The sequence below is a fragment of the Podarcis bocagei genome (genome assembly GCF_964188305.1).
Source record: "Podarcis bocagei genome assembly, chromosome: 2".
Classification (NCBI taxonomy): Eukaryota; Metazoa; Chordata; class Lepidosauria; order Squamata; family Lacertidae; genus Podarcis; species Podarcis bocagei.
In genome coordinates, this window is record NC_138126.1 from 110466038 (window position 1) to 110488569 (window position 22532).

General features: G+C 40.7%; 2 protein-coding genes and 1 long non-coding RNA gene across 14 annotated transcripts in view; 2 read left to right on the forward strand and 1 right to left on the reverse strand.

Annotated features, from left to right (window-relative positions):
- BPTF (bromodomain PHD finger transcription factor) overlaps nt 1-1935 on the forward strand; it is a 74745-nt gene extending 72810 nt beyond the window's left edge. For 10 of the 11 annotated variants that reach the window (XM_081181202.1, XM_081181203.1, XM_081181201.1 and 7 more), the window contains one exon: nt 1015-1935. In XM_081181202.1, coding sequence (XP_081037328.1) covers nt 1015-1051 — 37 coding nt within the window. In that variant the 3' untranslated portion in view covers nt 1052-1935. Of the gene's footprint in view, nt 1-357 lie in introns of all 11 variants that reach the window. The other variant, XM_081181206.1, reaches the window with a different exon arrangement.
- LOC308580155 (UPF0450 protein C17orf58 homolog) lies at nt 1852-21082 on the reverse strand. 2 transcript variants are annotated; one of them, XM_081181474.1, is made up of 6 exons: nt 20923-21082; nt 14013-14621; nt 9919-9999; nt 8770-8961; nt 7741-7927; nt 1852-5647 (listed from the first exon to the last, which is right to left on the reverse strand). In XM_081181474.1, the coding sequence occupies exons 1-6, from the start codon at nt 20984-20986 to the stop codon at nt 5590-5592; spliced, it is 1191 nt and encodes a 396-aa protein (XP_081037600.1). In that variant the 5' UTR covers nt 20987-21082; the 3' UTR covers nt 1852-5589. The 2 variants fall into 2 exon arrangements, with proteins under 2 accessions (XP_081037600.1, XP_081037601.1); XM_081181475.1 differs by having other exon boundaries at nt 1852-6759; nt 20923-21081.
- On the forward strand, nt 10086-22532 carry LOC308580281. Its single transcript, XR_014004780.1, has 2 exons — nt 10086-10795; nt 21536-22532. It is a non-coding gene; the product is annotated as an uncharacterized lncRNA (long non-coding RNA).

Here is a 22532-nt window from a genome sequence, read left to right on the forward strand (position 1 = left end):
AATGAGAGTCACTTTTAGTGGGGAATGAGGGTGATTCTCAGTGATGTTGTCTGTGTCTGCTCCAGCTCTTCCCCTGTTGCTTTAAAGATCAGTAGTGCAAAGGTTGAGAAGGTTGACTTCTGCCGCAGCACCGTTGCTCCCTGATGCTCACTGTATCTGTAGGTGCTCTTGCATTTCATTTGCGGAAGTTTTCCAGCAAGGCCAAAATAAGGCAATAGTAACATGAGCGGAAAGCAGCAGCTGAGTTGACATTCATTCAGATTGTCATTAGTTTGTCTCATCCTTTATTTTATTACCAGCACTTACTGTGACTCTCATTGCTGCTTCATTTACACCACCCATGTTCTTTTTTTGCAGATTGTGATAACTTTAGTCTGACCTTTCTAACTGGAATCAGAACTGGATGTTTGGCTTACTTTTTCATTGTACCCCATGTCATTAAATCACTTTTTTAAAACAAAAACAAATCCATACTTGCTGTTCGCTTTTAAACTGCGCTTTAATGTGGAAGCTGCCGTTGGCTAGCAGCTATGTCAGAAAATAAAATGATCCGTTCTTTGAATACTGTGTCAAAATGAAGTCCAGTAATAGCAGTGGAAGCTATGTAATAATCAGTTTTAATTAAAAAAAAAACCTCCCAAAAGAGGTTTTGATGAATTCTAACCAAAATGTGATATTTTAAATTCATGTTCTGCCAATAAATATACTTTTATCTAAACATCTCCCAAAGCAATGTAAATTGGCTACATATAATTAATATGTACATCACTCTGAGTATCATGTGTCATTTCTGGATTATTATTTTTATATTTCCATTGAACATCATGTGCTTTTATACACAACTGAAAGTGGCTATGTAGATGGTGTATATGGTGTTTGCCTACGAAAGATGAACGGGAACAGCAGCAAGGCTGCATTTCCAGCTGAGTGACAGGCCCTTGGCATCCACTTGAAACAACTGAGATCTCTTTAAATGAAGGGTGCTTAATTGTTCCCCTTTTCTGCATTCTGCAGGTCTCATAACAACAAACTGCAGTCTACAACTTCTTAAGGTTCCACGTGTTACCCTAACACAAAGAGCAAGAATCTGGTTGTCTGAATTTTATTTTTATTTTTATTTTTTAATTGGAAAAGCCAGAGGTTTTTAAGTCAGGGCGTCCTGACAAGTCTTGATGTAAACTGCATTTTTATCAGTCGCATCAGATTATATTCTTGGCTTGATTTTGTCTAAAGGACAAAAGAATGAAATTCAGCAGCATCGTTTTCTTGTCAAGATCAAATTGTGACAGAAACAGGAAAACGTTTTTATTAAAGGACGAGAGAGGAAAACAAGCGAGAGAAAACAAGATACAGTAAAATGGGGTCAAGTCCTAACCCCATAGAAATGCCACATCTGTTCTTCAGTGAAGAAGCTGGTTTAAAGTCCACACAGAGAAGTTTTGACTGTATTTATTTATTGTTGCAAAAGGACGCTTTTTTATTGCTGCCCTCATTTGTCAGCTTTTTCTTTCTTTCTTATACGCCCCAGCTCTGGTTAAATGTAACCCATTCTGTATCTTACCATGGTTCCTGTAGCTAAAAGTACAAGATGACCTCTAAATGTCTTTTCTTTCTATGAAAGGAGCTGCTATGTACACATGTGCACAAACAAACTGGGAATCAACAATGAGTTTATCGTTCATGGTAGAAGAAAACAATTAAGCTTGCATAAAAGTTGGGCTAAGTGGTCATGTACTACAGACTTTGTTGCCTTGAATATAACAGTACAATTTGTCATTTACTCTGCACCGGACTGATACGAGTAAAATCTATTCGAAGGTATCTTGTTTGTAAACATTTGTCAGATTTTAATTTTTCCCCCCTTCTCCTTTTTGTATTAAAAATTCAAAATATGGATGTATATGAAACAAAATAAATGGAGATCATTGTTCTCTCCACAGATGTAGGTGTCTTTTGAATGTTCGCTAACCTGTTCGTGAGGTTTCGGAGGTTTGTTCTGAACTGTAACAATCCTGAGATAGTATGGAAGGGAAAAGTAGGAAGGTGGACTACCCCCTCAGCGTGGTTTTCCTTATGTTTAATCAAATGTAATAAAATTCTACTGTGGTGCCACAACTTTTGCCTTGATGATGAAGGAGTTGTGTAAGAGTTGTCATTGTCAATTGCTAAGTGAGATAACATGGAGCAAATGATCATGTCAGGATAAATAACGGTCTCAAAACTGTGTTTCATTTTTGTGGCTTCTTTACTAGGAAAGGTGTGTAAAAAGATGAAAGCCAACAGAAAGAGAGGCTTTGCAGATTTTTAAAAAATTGCTTTCCCAACCAATCACACCTGCTGTTGATGACAGTTTAAATATGTATATTATAAACCAGCAGCAGTTGGTTTTGGTAGCTCTACACCTGTGTTAACTAGATTTTGCACTAATTCACAATTTTGCCCTTCTGTGATCTGGAATTTATCTGATTGTGGATAAGCTTTCCTTGGGTTTAACTTCACCCTGCTATGCAAGAACCTTTTCTGTTACTTTCTTAGACATTGCGATCAACCACAATTTTCTTACTAAGTACAGGCTCAGGTGTACAAATACTTTGGGGTTAATTTTCTCTACGAAAGCCTTCGCTTTTGTATATAGATGCTGTCATTTTAACCAATGTGAAATCAAAAGGAAGTTAATTGTTCATTGTGAAAAGAGCATCCATTTATGCTTCTTAGAAGATAGGGAAAAAAGAGTATTTGTGTTTTAGGCTATGTTGTCTTAGGACTTTTTACAAAAAAATATGCTACATATTGTATGCATTATGTTTATAAAAACAGGAGAATTTTCATCCTTAATCCTACAGATATTGTCTCTTCACAATATTTCTGTATTATTCGTACATATGGCTGACACTGAAGAAAAAAACATGTTGAGAAATGAACTTTCTTACCCGTAGGCAATAGAGCACTGTTTTTAACAAATTGTGACAAACTGAAGAATAACTTTTTTGTACATAATAGGGCATTTCATCTTAGACAAATAAAGGAATGTTGTTGGACATCAGATTTGGTGGAATTCCTAATGAAACATCAGTTGTTTAAAATAACATATGTAGCACTTGGCATTGCCATACTGTGCGGTAATTCTTGGGGGAATTTTTCATATATATAATTATGAAATGAGGAAAATGCTACTTTCATACACTTTTTACCAAGCCTCATCATTTTTCCTACTGCTTTGTAATATATGAAGACAATTCTTAGCTGTAACTACTATGGTAATTTTTAGTTTTTGGGGGTTTTTTTGAAAAAAGTTTTATTTATGAGCCAGTGTAATGTGTGTACATTTTAAATACCACTTCTGTAAAAGGAATAAAGAAAATTATACTTTACTCAGTTTTTTTTAATGAAACAATGTGCAGAATATTTGATTTGTTTCCGAACATCTCAGTGCATTATTAAAACTCCAGAATGTATGTTCACTTACTGAGACATCTCTCTTTAACATGGGTATTATGTAAAATGATCCAGCTGAGGTCCCTTTTTAATCGCAGCTCCTCAGTCAAATTGAAGGATTTGGTGTTCCATGTCTAAATGGAGTTCAAAAGCTTCTCATTAGGTGAATTGTTTTGTGACGGGTTAGGGCCTATTTATGGAGTCTCAAGTTGGAATGGTTTGGCTTTGAACAGCTGCAGAACATTTCTACCACTGTGGCAAAACACAACATTTAGTGGACTTTAATGAATGATCACTGTAAGCAATGACCATATGCAACTGGTCTCTTAAACATTTTTTAAAACAAAAATACATGTTTTAAGTTGCATAGTCAACCATTTTATTTTACCAATCTCAAAGGTTGACTGCATTCAGACATAACACTAAATCATGTTTTAGAGCTTTGGGAATAAGCCTAGCCTCCTGGGCTACCACATACCCTTCCACATGGCTGAGAGCAGAAGTTTGGAAGCTTTTGCTTCTGCTTATAGTTAACTCTGGATCACAGTTAACCTGAGGGTCATGATTTAACACAAACTATGGCGGGCCCTGCTCCTGCCAACCTAGCAGTTCAAAAGCACGTCAAAGTGCAAGTAGATAAATAGGTAGCGCTCCGGCGGGAAGGCAAACGGCATTTCCGTGCACTGCTCTGGTTCGCCAAAAGCGGCTTAGTCATGCTGGCCACATGACCCGGAAGCTGTACACCGGCTCCCTCGGCCAGTAAAGCGAGATGAGCGCCGCAACCCCAGAGCCATGACTGGACCTAATGGTCAGGGGTCCCTTTACCTTTATGGTTAAACAGGCCCACTTCGTAACCCACGGTATGCAGTTCTTAGTTTTGAAGGTAAGCATAATTGGTGTTAAACCATGATCCTTGGTTTGGACAACACATGAAGCCTTGTTTAATTTAAAACCTTAGCTGCATGGCAGGAGAGCCCAGGAGGAGGCTAGGCTTGTCCTTTTAGTGCTAAATCACGGTTTAGCATTACATCCAAAGCCAGCCATTGTTCTGTTACATTTAGTGGAGTACGACTTACTTTTGATTTCACATCAACAGCACTTCTAAATTTTATTTTACTTTGAAGTAATTCTCTTCTTAGTAATTGGCATGTAAATCCGCAGGAACATTTTCCAGAGTTTTGTTAATGACATTTGGTGGGTTTTTACTCATAATAAATATAACTACTGTGTCGTGGATAGTATGCTAGCTCCTTTTCTTAGTGCACAGTCCCGAAGCAGGTAGAAGTGGTTACATCTTGGAAGAACATACTGTGTAAACACACCCAAAGTGAACTAGTTACTGTGGGGACAAGAATCCAATCTAGATACCGCTGGGAGGAAAAAGGTAAGTGCAAGTACAACCAGAGTTGTCTTTTTCACAGAAAGAGAACAAACCTAAGCTGAAATGCAGCCAGTGTTTTCAAGTATTTATCTTGTGACAATATGCTGAAAGCAAGGAAGAGAAGCAACTGTATTTCACCATAGTTTTTGATGACGTGTACCGTTAGACATATTAGTCTGACTACGTAGGAAATTAGCTAATACTGTTAAAGGGGGGATAGTACTCCAAAGAAATTTACATAGGCAGATATGGACAGAGATGTCACTCCTTTCGTTTTCCAACTCATAACAGGAATCGAGAGGCAGAAATGAGGGGAGTTTACCTGTTCTTACCACATCATGCAAAACAGCATTTTCAAAACTGCTGGTGAGAAGTATGTTTGGAGTTTCAGATGCTTTTACAAGTTTACACTGTAAACAAGGAATCTGTTGAGTTGCATTTCCGAAGAAAATAAACACACACAAAAGCCAAACATTTCAGATAAAGCAAGGGGTTGAGTTCACCAGCTATTGATGCATTTTAATGTTACTCTCTTCACCTCCAAGTCTGCTTTCATCAAACTTCAGTATATGTAGCACTAATCCTTATCGGAGTGTTTGAATGTTAGGAAAAGATAGACACATCTTAAACACGTTTACTCAGAAGTCTGTACTAGAGGATTTACTAAGTGTTTTAGTGTATAGGATTGCACCCAGCGCTTGCATTACAGGAAATTCCCAGTTCAAATCTCACCTCTGTCATGAAGTCATGAGGCTTTAGAAAAGACCTCTCTCTCACACACAAGAACAAAATGCCATGGAAGTAGAACTAAGCTCTCCAAAGCAGCAAGCTCTGCAAAGCAATTAAGAGGGTCTCTGAACATCGTTTTTATAATTAGTTTAATACAGGTACATTAATAGCTACCTCATACTGATATAATCAAAATAGGTATTCGTCTTTTCTAGGAAGCAAGTTTTAAAACTACACTGGTCCTATCCTTTCCGCTGGTAATGGAAGACTGGCATCGTAGGCATTTAGATTTGAGTTAATTATAGAAAATAGTCTAATGGAATAAATGTAGGGAATAGTTGTATGCAGGCTGCCCCCTGTCCTCCCACTGGTCTGGGCTGCTGCCAGGAAGTCTCCTTTTGACAAAATAAAATGCCTTCATTCAAGATGTCTTGGAAAAAATTCAATTCTGACATCTTGATTGTAAGTGTGCCATTTCCCCACACAATCTGAACCAACTCCTTTCCTTCCATTAATAAAATGTATTAACCTGTTATGAAATCATGACAGATCTAACGAGGAGACATTTCTGAATTGTTTTGCTGGTATAAGGTTGCAGCTCTCCTAGGTAATTCCAGTCAGAGCTTTTTTAAAAAAACAAAAACCCTACAATGGCAGAGAGTGCTTATGAAGCCTTCCATTCCCTTTCCATCTCTCATCAAGCAAAGTTTTTTTTTCCTTCTGAAACTTGAGCCGAAGAGCTGCATTTTTTCCCATTGCATACATATGCCCTGTTACTAAATTGGACCATTCTGATAACAATATTGCTTTCTCTTAATAGTAACTACATCTTGGAGACATTGCTGTTGTAGAGAACATAGGCCTAGTTTTCTCCAAACATTCAGTTATCAACTCTCAATGTTTCCTCAAAATGTTTGAATGCATTGTTTTCTACATAAGGCAGTTGCCTTTCTGAGATCAGTCATGAAACTGCCCCAAAAGCAGTTAACTCTTTGCATTTTTGCTTATGATTTATATGTGCCTAATTTCTTTGTACAATTGCCAGGGGGGAAATATTTATTAACAGAAGACACTTACCTTCTGGCCTGAGAGCTACAACATTCACCCAATGTTCTGCTTAGTTCATGGCTATTAAATTTGAACTTGAGGATGAATATGACTGCATAAGCTTTGTGTACTCTCAGGTCAGCAGAAACTCCCACCATAAATTACTTCTGTTAACAAGCAAAAAGGAAGGTAAATAATGGCATAGCTTGTGCTAAAAACCCACTCTCCAAAGTACTATAGTGGGGATGTGGAATTGGGAAAGCCCAATTCCATAAGCAGGTTTACTTGTAGCTAAAATTCTACACGTTGTTTATTTTTAATCACATGCATTTCTGATCGTGCCAAAGAATGTATCATATTTTAAAATGTGAACTCCCCAATATTAATGACAAAAACTGTTGGTTTCTCATGGAAGCATGCATATTGCTGGCAATTTCGGCCATCATTTGATTTTCCGTTCGAGCGGTTTTTGTAGACTGCTTGCATTTCCTATGCTGCAATAGAGTTTGGATAATAACAAACCGTAGTTTTGATCAAGCAAAGTACATAACAGGCGAGCTACGGTAATTGGAATAGCTAGATGCCTAAACTTGATTTAATTTTAAGAATTGAGAATGAAATTATTCAGGACCACAACCTGGAAGATGCCTGGTAAGAAGCAAGTGTGCCTATAGTATCACGCTTCATCATTTTCAGCTTAGAACTGTTCTTGTCATGTTGATTTGCACCTGTAGAAACTTGCCCAGGAGATGAAAATAATCAGTTTTGATGAAATATGTAATCCACTGCAGGACTATGGTTAGAGACAGGTAGAAATACTGCTGTGAAAGTACATTATAAACAGGAAAGGGAGTAAGAAACTCAAAGCATGCGTTGACCATGAACAGTAGTAAATTCCAGAATCGCAGCTCAATCTTGAGATGCAAACAGGTTTGTTGTGGATTTTGTGTTGGCTGGTAGATTACTGAAGCCAATGAAAGCTCGTGTATCAATAACCTGGTTAGTCATTAGGGTGCCACAGCAAAAGAAACAAAAAAACCTCCCACCATTTAGGCAGGACCTTTTTCCAGAGAAGCTGGAAAAGCCGTAGCTGCTTTTAATAACAGCTGCAAACCTGCTTCAGTCCCAGAGGAGCTGTCCATCCTCACCCACATTTGGTGTGAGCTGCCTGTTGAACTTTCTGATGCCGCCTTCTGTTGAACCTTTTCATGTAGCTGTTGCCCCTCCAAAGCAGCCCGTCTCCTGGCCTCAGGTGCCCTCTGACATGCTCTTGAAGAACTGCCGGCAGCTGTCTTCTCCTGTGGTAGATCTGACCCATCGTTATGTATCTGCTTCCTGCAAAACAACAAGCATCATGGGTGCCTTCGGATGTTCGGCAGTGAATGTGGTGCAGGGCACATTTTGAGGTTCTGCATTTTACAGTTAACTTGATTATAAGGCTAATTAATGCCTGAGAGGTTGGCATCGCCAACCAAGTCTTCAGCAGTACTCCATCTTCCTGTTTAAAGCCCGAGCTGAGGGACCCCATATTAATAGCACTTGTGTTTAACTTGCCAAAATGGCATTAGCTGAGGCCAGGGGACCATAACTGCAAGGAACATTTGTCGTTCATTACCTAATCCCATATGCAACAAGCTCAGTTTGATTAACTCAAGAAGCTTTGGGGAAATAGAAACCTTACGCTTTTTAAAAACAACAACAACAACCTATTGGTGTAATTAAAATCTAAAATACTGTATACACAACTTGAGTGGCTTTTGAATGTTGTGGCGGGAATGTTAAGTAGCTTGGTGCAAGAACATCTGCATTGCATGCAGAAGGTTGCAGGTATCTATTTCCAGGTAGATCAAGGAGAGAAATATGTCTGAAACCCTGGAGAGTTAGAATAAGGCAGCTTCCTGTCTTTCTGGCAAGGTTTCCCAAACTTGGGTCTCCAGCTGTTTTGGGACTACAACTCCCATCATCCCTAGCTAACAGGAATGATGGTCAGGGATGATGGGAATTGTAGTCTGAAAACAGCTAGAGATCCAAGTTCAGAAAACACTGTTGTAAAAGAACTAGGGAAGTTTCTTTAGCAAAAATTAACACATTGTGTCTGCATTTTATTCTTTTCTCTCTCCTTGCCTGGCCCTGCTAACTTGGGCTGAGTTAGAAGAGAAAAGGCTGTGGTACATTACCAAGTTTAAAGTCCGGACAGGGTTTACTGCAGTTCAAGGTATCCACAACCATCATATGAACTCGTAAGAAGAAGCCATCAGGGGTGAAGTACAGGCGATTTATCTTGTACAGTCCATTGCTGCTCACCAAGAGTGTCACCAAACTCGTTCCTTTATGAACCATGATGACATCATGAACAATCCCATTCACAACTTTAAAAAAAAGAGAGGAGCACGTAATTGATAGCTAGCCGGTACTAATTTTTCAATTGTTTGAAGCTGCTTGTAACACTCTATAAACTATTTTTCAATATAAGTTCGCTGCACAGTGCTCACCACAATAAAAAACAGCACAAAAACTAATTAAAATGTCAAAGTTATAACTAATAAAAATAGTAAAAAATTACAATTGGTGAGTTTAATTCAACAACTGAATACGTTATTCATAGTAAAATATGAGGCCGACCTGGGGGGGAAAGTATTTTGAATATGTGGGTATTCAAAAATACAGCCTGATAAATTGCACCCTCTGCAAACCACAAATACAACAGATTTCTGTCTCGATGTGACCTTCCCATCTGCTGAAGAAATGAAGCCATTTTACAGTACCCACGCTGGATAAAGATCCAAGCAGCACTAACGTTGCAAAATTGTGGGGTAGCCCCTAACAAGCAAAGGATTTTAGGTATGCTAAAAACCAGACCATGATATTTGTGATATTTCCATGCAAAAATGACAAAAAAATTAGTTGGGGAAGGCAAAGAGATGGGGCCCCTGACCCCCTGGGGGCATTTCACGGAAACCCCAGGGTTCCCGTGGTATCTTGGGTGGTCAAAAGTAAAAGCGTGTCAAGGAGCACTTTGTAAGAACATACACAGAGAAAAAAAACTACTACTGAGTACTTTGAAATGTGTTTCTATATTTCTACTCTGCCTTTTGGGGGTTGACAATAATGTTATCAATGGCAATGATAAAACTAGAACGTTAACATTTGCCGTGGCCAAGTAAGTTGGAGGCTTGTGCTAGCCCTGACTATGGAAAGAGGGACAACAACTCTCTTGGGTGGAAAGAAAACTTTTTTGGGAGTACTAGAAAACAGTTGCTGAAATTGCCCCAAGACTTGTATGTAACCAAAGTATGACCGATTTAGTTGGAGCTGGGTGATCTTACCGAATTCGCTGCTGCAGAACGCATCCACCTCTTCATGTTCCCTCCTGCAGTCTGTCAGGCACACCTCTGTATTGTCAGCATCTAGAGCAAGAACAAGAGTCCCATGGATATACAGAAAGTTAACGCTGAGCAGCTCCGTAGCAGGAAGGAAGGGAAGCCTGTCTTACCTGAGCGACTAAGCAGTGGAACAGACCAGTTTGTTAATGGCTCTAAAGACACTCGTTTTCCTAGGCTGTTCTAGCAGCCACCAAGCTTCCAGTAACTCCTGTTGTGATATCAGAATGCTGACCTGATCCACTAATTGGATTTTTTTCTCTCTCAAAAAAAAATATTGGAACAAAACAAATCTCTCTTGTGTGCAGATGCATTCAGAAGACCCAAACGCAACAGATCTCACACAGCAGAGAAACTTGAGTTGAAAAGCGAACTTTAAAGGTTTCTAGCCAGGGTTTCTACCCAGGCTGAAGCCAGCAGAGGAGAATAATTGAGGCTCCCAGCATGTCTGGTCTTTACCCGGAGAGAAAGATGAAAAAGTGAGTGGCAGCTGCGAGCTTCGTCCTTCCCCTTTCCCCATGAAGCCAAAGAAGGCTCATTTACAGGGAGAGGGGAGTTGGAGAATCTGGAGAGGCTGCAGTGGCTTTCCCCAGTGGAGCAAAAGATAAGATCCCCTGTGGGTGTGAGTAAGAAATTCTGTAGGGATGGAGGGAGGGCTGGGAAGCTGAGGAAGAGAATCCGTTGGACTAGATGATATCTGGGGTCCCTTACAGCTCTACAATTCTATGATTCCACAATCCCTTCAGAACTTTGAATGTGTTTAAATAGCTACAGTTGAGTCATTTCACAGACTACAAACGAACTACACACAGAAAATTAAGGGGTATGTGAGCATTTTCAAAGTGATACAATGGTACCTTGGGTTACAAACGCTTTAGGTTACAAACACTTCAGGTTACAGACTCCGCTAACCCAGAAGTAGTACCTGTACTAAGATTTTCAGCTGCTTTTCCGGCTTAAAAAAACATATTAAGAAATCACTGCAGTAATTTGTTCAGCTTCAGCTTTTCCAGAACAGGGGCCGTGGCTATTCAGTGCTTATAATACTGTACCCTTTATCACTGAATGAATTGTATAAATTCAATGAATTGGATAAATTGGATAAGAAAAATGGTTTTGCTTTTGAAAAATTTAAGTTGGAGATGGAGTTGTTGGATACTAAAGGTAAAAATTTATCTAAAATGTACAAGTTATTGTTGGAGTGGCATACAAAAGATGAACAAGTTAAATCTGTGATGATAGATTGGGCAAGAGATGTAGGATATAATATAATGTTTGAGGATTGGGAAAGATTGTGGAAGAAAGGGGTCAAGTTCACCGCATGTACTTTGTTAAAGGAAAATATAATGAAAATGATGTATAGATGGTATTTGACTCCTGTAAAATTAGCAAAGATATATCATAATTGTGACAATATATGTTGGAAATGTAAAGAAAAGGAAGGAACCTTTTATTATATGTGGTGGACCTGTCCCAAGGTGAAAGACTTCCAGGAAAAGATTTATAACGAATTGAAAAAAATGTTGAAATATACATTTATAAAGAAACCTGATGCCTTTCTTCTTGGAATAACAGGTTTGGAATTGCCCAAGAAAGATGTTAAATTATTTTTGTATGCCACAACTGCTGCTCGTATTTTGTTAGCTAAAAAGTGGAAAACCCAAGAATTACCAACAATAGAAGAATGGCAGATGAAGATGATGGATTTTTCAGAGCTAGCCGACCTAACAGGAAGAGTCCGCGACCAGGAGGAGGAGTATCAGGAAGAGTGGAATAAATTTAATGATTATTTAGTTAAATTTGCTAAGTTAAACTAACTGAAAACAGCTTGCAGATACTTAATGGGCTTAGGATTTTATTTATGTTAAGTGATGAATTAATATGTTTAATTCCATCTAAGGATGTTAATGTTTAAGTTAAATTTCATAAAAATTGGGATTTGGAAAACGTTAAAAGGACATGCAATGAAATTCAACCAAGGGGAAGCGAGGAAGTCACTTAAGAAAGTTAATAACTGTAATTTTCAATAAGGCTATGATTTTTGTTTGTTTGTTTTGTGTGTTTGTTTGTTTGTTTATAATACTGTGAAAACTAATAAAAAATTTGGAAAATAAATATATATATATAATACTGTACCCTTGCAATACTTTCAAATGCCTAACAGAACACTTATCAAAAGGCTGAAACCAAGCATAGACTTTGTTCCTAAACCTTGAGGCCATATTAATTGCCAAATCCATATGTTTAATTTGCATATGAACTAAACAATTGCAGCATGATTCTGGTTGGTTTCCCTCCCTTCCCCAATGAAGTTTGTTTTCGACTTCTTAATTATCCATTGAATTTCACATAAATGTAAGTTGTTCCTCCATTCGCACAGGAGGGAAGCGATTTCCACCACCTACAGAACTTTGTGGAACATCTTGCTCCAATCTCAATAGTTGCCCGGTCCCTGGGACCAGATATACAAACAGTGCAGGGGGCTGTAGAGGGTAGAAATGTATTATGTACCACGAGCTCTGTTCCATTAACAGAAAAAACATCAGGATTCAAGCCAGAGTTCATTTCTCCTGGTAATATATGTTTTAGAAAACAAGATGAATTTTCAATTGTCTGTTGTAATTGTAAAGCTTGTTGCGTGCCAAGACACCCGTGTCATCATGTATTTAACAACTAGTTGTTGTTTTTTTCATTCATTTGCTCCATTGTCAGCCTTGCCAATTTCATTCTTTCTCAGACCTTTCAAAGCCATTAGCTTAGTTGGCTGTGTTCAAGCCTTGCATTGTCTGGCAGAAAGCTAACAGCAAACAAGCACAGCTGCATATAGGTAGATTCTCTGTTTTGTTTTCCTGATGGTTTACCTGTGCAATAGTATAAAGGTAAAAGGTAAAGTACCCCTGGATGCTTAAGTCCACTCAGAGGCGACTCTGGGGTTGTGGCACTCATCTCGCTCTTCAGGCCGAGGGAGAAGGCATTTGTCCAGACAGCTTTCCAGGTCATGTGGCCAGCATGACTAAACTGCTTCTAGCACAATGGGACACCATGACAGAAACCAGAGTGCACAGAAATTGCCATCTAGTGACACATTGTATATTGCACTTAAGGCACACTTAAAATGTTTTACTTGCAGCTGGATAGCTGAGTCCTAGACAAATAGACAGCTCCTGCTATGCTCTGAAGGCCTGCAAAAATAAATGGGCCTTAAGCTGACAAATGCATAAGTATGTGGGGAACGATCGGATCTGTACTGGGTTCACGCAGCTATTTTGAAATGAAAAGCGGGAAGCGAGCAGCTTGTATACTTACTACTCTGGCTATTTTAAAGCATTAATTTGATCAGCGTTTACTACAGCATTTGCTACTGGGAGTGGCGGATGCTACCATGATACGTACTACTTGCAGTGGGATATATTGTGCATGGTATTTAAATGCTAGGGAAAACGAAGCCGCTATTATCCAATAGAATAAACTGAAAATGAATGAGCTGTTTTACATGGGAGGTCTGATTAAGGCTCACAACCTTCTGAGCTTAAAAACCTGATCGTACATATGCTTATTTGGAAGTAAAAAAGGTAAAGGGACCCCTGACCATTAGGTCCAGTCGTGGCCGACTCTGGGGTTGCGGTGCTCATCTCGCTTTATTGGCCAAGGGAGCCGGCGTACAGCTTCCGGGTCATGTGGCCAGCATGACTAAGCCGCTTCTGGCGAACCAGGGCAGCACACGGAAAAGCCGTTTACCTTCCCGCTAGAGCAGTACCTATTGATCTACTTGCACTTTGACGTGCTTTCTAAGTGCTAGGTTGGCAGGAGCAGGGGTCGAGCAACGGAAGCTCACCCCGTCATGGGGATTTGAACTACCGACCTTCTGATCGGCAAGTCCTAGGGTCTGTGGTTTAACCCACAGTGCCACCCACGTCCCTTATTTGGAAGTAGGCGCCAGTAAAATCAGTGGGACTCCCAAGCTAGTGCGGGCGGGTTTAGGATTGCCGCCTAAAGCTGTAAATGGACTTAAGGTGAGCAGCAAAGCCCTGCTTCCTTACCGTTCTTTGAGACACTGTGGTGATACGGCAAGCTTGATGCCTGTCGGTTTGTGAGCCAGGAGGGATCGGTGCCATTTCTGAGCGAACGGCTGGGCTTGTCATAGGGATTGATCTTGCCAGGCCGATGGAGGCGATCCAAACTTCCAGAACGTTGCCTGGGGCTTGACCCTGCGTTCTTGAAAGGGTGAGCTTCTGCCAGCAATCTACCCTGGCGATGGGAATAGGCAGGGGGCCGGAAGTAGGCAGAGATGCTGTTGGCTGCTTTCAGTTGCAGCCTATCCGTGTGCATTCGGTTTGTTTGACTGAAGTTAATGGCGGGGAGAATGCTCTCCTGGCGGCTCTCGGAAGGGAAGCCCTTGGCATCCTGAATGGGCTCCTTCCTTAAACCTGTGTGGTTCTCTACTGAATATTTGACCTTTTTCTTCTTGTCCCGGGACAGCAGGTGCGTCTCTTCGGCTTTCCCTTTCCCCAGGTCTTCTGGAGGCAGTGTCTGGTCCTCAGTGCTGCCGCCTCCTAGTGGAGACTTACTCTGGCTTGGTGTGGAGCCAATGGACCCATACATGTCTTTGCTGAACGGCTGGACAGACTTTCCAGCATATGACAGGGGCCCTGCATTTGAGAGAGAGAGAGAGAGAGAGAGAGAGAGAGAGAGAGAGAGAGAGAGGAGGGAGGGAGGGAGGGAGGGAGGGGTTAAAATGCAACTCAAGCAACGATCCAAATTCCATGGGTGCAGCAATCACTCTTCCCTTCTATGGCAAGGCCTTAACGTACTATGGGAGAAGAGCACAACTGTGTTTATTTAAGTTTCCTAGTGGAAGTCAAAGTTGGTGACCAATGGGATGTTAAGGGGGATTCATGGATGTTTGTGGGATTACCCTGCTCCTTTGCATTTGCCTTTAAGCATTTTACATGCAGTACGTTTGTACAGTGGTACCTCGGGTTACAGACGCTTCAGGTTACAGACTCCGCTAACCCAGAAATAGTACCTCGGGTTAAGAACTTTGCTTCAGGATGAGAACAGAAATTGCAGCGCGGCAGCAGCGGGAGGCCCCATTAGCTAAAGTGGAGCTTCAGGTTAAGAACAGTTTCAGGTTAAGAACGGACCTCCGGAACGAATTAAGTACGTAACCAGAGGTACCACTGTACACCGCTGAAATGGTCCTGCTACCTCTGAAGGATCTGGTAAACCTCCGGGTATAGGGCGGTATATAAATTCAATAAATAATAACAATAATAATAAATGCAAATCATACAATCAAATCATAAGGAGACCAGCCACTTCTTAGCCGGCCTTTTCCTCCTCCTCTTTCTCCTTGTATGGCGTATTTTGGTCAGGGACCTCATTGGAAGAACAGGACTGAGTGGCAGCTGCTACATCAGGGCAGCTGTCCTCAGGTCTCAGCAGCCACATTTGATTTTGTGCCAGCTTCTAGTTCCTAAAACACTACCCTATCCATGAATGCCACTGAAGAAACTCAGTGGCATTTGTCTATTTTCTCCCGCCCTAGAGCAATCTTCTCTAATCTGGGGTCTCCAGATCAACAACTCCCATCATCCGCAGGCAGCAGTACCAATGCTCAAGGGCCCTGGAGTTGGACAACAGTGGAGCACAAGACTGGGGGAGCCTGTTTAGAGCCTCCATATAACTTTTAATTTCTACTGTGGTGAAACTGTTAGGCTAGCCGAGCATCTTTCCAGTTCAGGCCTCAGCGCTGCAGAACAATGTATTGCGTTGTGTGCTTTAAAAAAAGAAAACCCAGCTGTGGACAAGCGGAAGCATGGAAACCTAGAATTATTCCCCCCCCCCCTGTTTTCGTTACAAATTAAAAGCACGATTTATAAACAAACTCCTCTCTAAAAAAAGAATGCTGAATGTCCAGGGAGCATCCGGGGAGCAGGGTTCACATTGCATCCTGGTCCGATTGTTTAAAAGTCCCTGACAAACATGGCTATTTGATTTTCCCATCCACAGGAAGCTCTGTTGACAATGTCGTCTGCTCTGCTTAAGCCCTGTCACCAGCTCTGCATATTGATGAATAATTCTTCTGCCTAAGATTTAGATCCCCAAGATGCAAAGGCAGTTGTCTGAGAACCCTAAAAACCGAACTATAATGTCCCATCTGCCGTTTGTTACAAATTACAATCTGATCCTAACTGTGTTTATTCAGAAGCCCCATTCATTGCTTGGATCGATTTCCGAGAAGGAACGCTTAACACCTCACCTTCAGTTCTGGCATTCTCAGTCTCCAAAACCAACTTTTATGTATTCCCCTTTCAGCTTGCAAATAACAGCGCAGTTTAAGCTTTGAAACTGGCTTATCCACAGTCAAGTTAACTCTCTGACAACCTTGAATTCAAAATACTTCATACAAGTAATTTAACTCAACCTTCCCACGTAGAGAAGCAACTGTGTTTTTTTAAAAAATATGCTCAATTATAATAGCAGGTGGCCTATTTCTTAGCAGCTGAATAGGAGGAAAGTTTATTAGGGAGGTTTGACCTTTTTACTAATGGAAGCTAAAAAAAACTAACGATGGTGAGCTCTCAGTTGTATTTTGTTACTGCCACAGGCTGGCGATAGAAAACGGGCAACTTCCCAGACCTGGTTTTATGCCGGTTCCATGAAGAATGAGCTTTCCCACCCCTCACCCCGGCAGGATTGTTTGTGGGTTTGTGGGTGGGTGATTGCATTATTCCAACCCTTCTTTCCCACATTTAGGTTGTCAATATAGAGAATATATATATATATATATATATATATATATATATATATATATATATATATATATATATAATCACATAAGATACTCAAACAAATATTCGCAACTCCCACTGTTGATTCTGTCTGCTGATTTAACTCCAGTTCTGAAGTCTCTTGCCAGTTGACATCGTCATTGACATGCTCTTTCCCATGACCACAGCTGGTGAGAGTAAAGATTGCCCTGATACCGCCAGCGAAGGCAGAACATTGCCATGAAGGGAGAGGAAAATCCCTTGCAGGCCAAATGGTGGCTTTTCCATCTAACCATGCCCATTTCTCCCCACCCTGCACTCCTTTGATTAAATAGACCCACCATTTCTGTTTTTTAGTCCATCACATGTGATTCCAAGGGGTAGGTTGTCATGTAATGGGTTGCACTTTTATCAGATGGCGCTTACATTAAAATTTTCCTGTCCGTATATTCTCGGGTTCCCCATTTACCGTAGAGGAGTAATGTGTTCATATGCACAAAGGAAAGTTCAGGGTTGCACAGGACTCAGCTATGCAGCTGCAAATAAAGCGTTTTAAATGGGCTGCAAAGCACAATATACAAATGTGACACGAGATGGCGACGGTGAGCTATGCAAAATTCAATGTATTTTTCAAAACAGCTTTTTTAAAAGCATTTTCATGGCTTTTTAAAAAAATATGTGTTTAGATTTCACCGCAGTCTCACCCCAGGGTGTACGATGTGTCGTCGTCGTCCTCATTCTAGAACCACACATTTTATTTTATATAAAAGCATTTTTAAACTACAGAATATTAAAATAGTCACTAAGCTATGTATATTAGGAGGAGGAGGAGGGATCTGTGTGTGAGAATAATTTTAATACATTAATTTTAAATAAAATACACATGGGTGACTTGGAGCACAGCCGTCTGCTTTGCATTGTTTGCTCCCTGCATTGCTTATACAGTGGTACCTCGGGTTAAGTACTTAATTCGTTCCGGAGGTCTGTTCTTAAGCTGAAACTGTTCTTAACCTGAAGCACCACTTTAGCTAATGGGGCCTCCTGCTGCTGCTGCGCTGCCGGAGCACAATTTCTGTTCTCATCCTGAAGCAAAGTTCTTAACCCGAGGTACTATTTCTGGGTTAGTGGAGTCTGTAACCTGAAGCGTATGTAACCTGAAGCGTATGTAACCCGAGGTACCACTATATAGAGTTCAATGAGGCTCACTCCCCAGTAAGAATGCATAAGACTGCAAGTTTAGCCAAGTACAAGGGAGGCAAAAATTTAACCGGGATGAAGCAGGTTTCAGATTTGTTTGACTCCTCTTTCACTCAAAGCGAAAACCTTAATGGGTTGTTTTTGTCACACTGCTTATCAGTGGAAATGCAGGATGTAGAATTCCGAATGGTGGGAGGCTGAAAAGCTTAAATTAACCAGCCTGGGAAAGGGCCCTCTCTCATTGCCAGAGTGTGCTTTGCACACAGAAGGCGCTAGATTTAAACCCTGGCATCTCCAGGAAGGCTGGGAATGTCCTTCACCCAAAACGCTGGAATCATAGAGTTGGAAGGGACCCTGACAGTCATCTAGTCTAACCCCCTTAAAAAGCAAAAATATGCAGCTGCCCCATACAGGGATAGAACCTGCAACCTTGGCATCATCAGCACCACGTTCTATATTATGTTTTTATGTGTGTTGGAAGCTGCCCAGAGCGACTGGGACAACCCAGTCAGATGGGTGGGGGTACAAATAATAGGATGATAATGATGATGATTATGATGATTTATTATTAACCGAGCTATTCAGTCAGTGCAGATAACACTGGGCTAGATGGACCAGTGGTCTCACTCGGTTGAAGGCTGTGTTGCTAGGGAAGGCGTCAAGCAGCTCCTTTGCAAATTTTCTCTCTCTCTCTCTCTTATCTATCTCTTCTTCTTTTCCCCCTTCCTCTCCTATCTCTGGAGGCTTAAGGATTCGCTGCACTATCTCACCAGCCTGAGGAACAAATGGTCATAGTCCCTCGAAGGCTTATCCCGTAGGCCACTGTTGCGCTAGGTTGCCATATGTCTGTTTTCCCCCTGAAGATGTCTGGGGTCCCAAGGATTTTCATTTTAAATTGGCAAATTGTCTGGGTTTTCGCAAACAGAACCGAGAAGTATGTGTGTCCAAAAAAAGCTCAACAACTCTTTGTGTCTGGATTTCTACTTCTTGAAATATGGCAACCCTACAGTGTTGCCTCACCACCTCACCAATTGCCATAATTTAGATGTCTCTATGCCGCTAGTCCAGAAAAACACACACACACACACACACAAATATATATATACAGTGGTGCCCCGCAAGACGAATGCCTCGCAAGACGGAAAACTCCCTAGACGAAAGAGCTTTCCGTTTTGGAGGTGCTTCGCAAAACGAATCTCCTATGGGCTTGCTTCGCAAGACGACAATGTCTTGCGAGTTCCTGCGGGTTTTTTTTCCTTCCCCCCCTTTTTCTGAGCCGCTAAGCCGCTTATCAGCTGATAAGCTGATAAGCCGCTAAAAGCTGCTAAAAGCCGCTAATAGCGCAAATCCTCTAATCCGTCAATGGGCTTGCTTCGCAAGACGAAAAAACCGCTAGATGAAGAGAATCACGGAACGGATTCTTTTCGTCTTGCGAGGCACCACTGTATATATATATATATATATATATATATATATATATATATATATATATACACACACACACACAGAATTAACCTCCCAAACAGGCCAGATGCTGGTGCACAGGTTTTTCTCCCTCAGGCGCAAAGGTTCCTTCCCAAGGCTCGGGGGGGGGGGTTGAGGGTTGCCACAAGTCCGGAATCTTCTGGAAGCAGCCGGAATACTGCAGTCGGCAGTAGTGTCTGGCTGGAAATCGGGGGTATGTCCGTGAAAATCTGGACATACAGCAACCTGTGTTGGCATTTTTGCTGATTTTCCATGAACATATCTCAAAAACGTCATTCTCAACAACTTTGGCTAATAATAATAATAATAATAATACAGTGGTACCTCTGGTTACGTACTTAATTTGTTCCGGAGGTCCGTACTTAACCTGAAACTGTTCTTAACCTGAAGCACCACTTTAGCTAATGGGGCCTCCTGCTGCCGCCGTGTCGCCGGAGCACGATTTCTGTTCTCATCCTGAAGCAAAGTTCTTAACCTGAAGCACTATTTCTGGGTTAGCAGAGTCTCTAACCTGAAGCGTATGTAACTTGAAGTGTATTTAACACGAGGTACCACTGTAATAATAAAACTCAACAACTTTGGGCAATAATAAGAATAAGAATAATAACAGCTCAACAACTTTGGGCAATGATAAAATAATAATAGCTCAACAACTTTGGCCAATAAGAATAACAATAATAAATCTCAACAACCTTGGGCAAGAATATTATTATTATTATTATTAGCTCAACAACTATGAGCAATAATAATAATTTAAATAACACAACTTTGGGCAATAATAATCAGTCCTTTTTTTCTGAGGGGACGCAGTGGTACGCATACCCCTAAATATTTTGTGAATCTTTGTACTTTTTTCCATTTACTGTATTTATTTCCCCCGATTTGAACTACAAAATGGTATTTTCTTGAGTCAAAATGAGAGTACCCCTAAACATTTTTTTTAATAGAAAAAAGCATTGGTGACAATAATACTGCAATAATAAAGCTCAATAATTTTGGGGGGAAATAAGAATAATAAAAGCTCAACAACTTTGGCCATTAATAATAATAATAATAATAATAATAATAATAATAATAATAATAATAAAGCTAAATAACTGTGGATCATAATAATAATAATAGCTCATCAACTTTGGCCAGTAATAATAATAATAAAGCTCAATAACTGTGGATAATAATAATAGTAATAATAATAGCTCATCAACTTTGGCCAATAATAATAATAATAAAGCTAAATAACTGTGGATCATAATAGTAAGAATAGCTCATCAACTTTGGCTAATAATAATAATAATAATAATAATAATAATAATAATAATAATAATATCCACAACTTTGCTCAGAAAAGCTGCACGACTTTTCTGTGAGGCGAATTCCCTCCGCGTCTGTGGGAAGGGCTGCAGCTGGTGCAGGCGAAAGTTGGGCAGCAGGCAGGGAAGCGCGTGAGTGCGTGTCTGTCCCCGCGGGGCCTCCTCGGCTGCTGGCAACACCTTACCTGCCCCAGAGCTGAAGGGGAAGCCCAACGCGAAGCCCAGGAGCCAAAGACCTGGGGATGTCATTGTGAAGGAAATCTTTTTCCAAACTCCAAGGGAGCCAGAGTGTCTCTCTCTCTCTCTCTCTCTCTTCCTTTCTCTCTCTTTTGGCCCTTCCCCCTGTTCATGCTAATGAGAGGCATCCTTAGGGGAAACGGGAATCAGTCACTCCCTGGAGCAAGACCCAGCTTTTTTATTATTATCATCATCGTTTGTTTTATTTACTTATATTTTATTGAAGTGATTTCCATTAAAAGAAATACAGAGGAAAAGAAAAGTAAAGGGGAGGGGGAAAGAACAACAAAGACACATATTAAAAAAAAAATATCGCAAAAATGCACTATGCAACATTCCCACACGTTCTTCTTGGTACAGTTTTGTTATCTTGATACTTATGTGAAGGTTAATGGCCTAGTGTATTTGTATAAAATCCTTCCGGATATTAACATATTTATCTAAGTGTGTGCCCTGTAGCAGTCCATTCAGAGGTTGCGAGAGATGCCAAACAGTCAATTAACGGGTATCGTATCTTTTATTTTTCCAATTAATCAGTATCAGTCTCTTGGCCACCTTTAGGGCACAGTTCCTGGTAGCAGCCTGGCTCTGCAATCCTGTCAAGGGGCATCTTCCTCCAACTAACCCTGGTCCTCCGATGGCAGCAAGGGCCTGAAATAATTCAGGGAGGGGTGGACAGGAAAAAAAGGGACTAAAAGAATCAAGAAAACTTCCAAAGCATTCAAAAAATTTAAACAGAAGCCAAACTGGAATGAATATTGCAATTAACCATAATAATTAATGATTGGCAGAGAAGAAGGAAGACAATCAGAGCCAATATTCAAACTTGGAAAGAAAATTGGAAATACAGACAGGGGGTGATTAATGGCTGCTGCTGAAGAAATATTGAAAGGAGATAAGAGATCAAATGTGATTCACCGGGAGAGGAAGAAAAATAAGATATTGAAAAAGAACCATTACCACTTTGGACTAGAATCACGGGGCGTATACAAAAAAAAAAAGGAAAGTGTTATCCCACTTCCTCTGAGTGCTATGGGAGATCATTTATGGAGATGAAAGGATTTATTAACAGACCAGTGACAGTTTAACAGCCTGCCAGAGAAGAATGGAGCCATATAGGAGTAGAAACATGATTTTGGAGGATGGGAAGAATGGCAAGAGGAACATTGGGGCTGTGGGATGTACCTCCAGCTGCCAATAACAGAATAAAGAGGAAGACGAGAGAAAATGGAGATATAAGAGCTCTCTTGGCAAACAGAGGGAAAACAAAAAGCAATTTAATTGAACTGAGGTTTAGTCGAAAGAAGGAGGAGAATGAAATACTGGCACCATGCAGAAAGGAGCAAGGGAACGCCACAGGAACTCTCCCCAAACAGACCAGGTGCAGAGACATTGCTGAACTACAACTCCCATCATCCCTGGCCATTGACCATGCTGGCTGGTGCTGAGGAGAGTGGTTCTTCAGCACCATCTGGAGAGTCAAAGATTCCCCACACCCATAGGAGGCAACTCCTAAGGGCCGAGGTCCCTTCAGGACCCCCCAATAAAATCCAGCCCC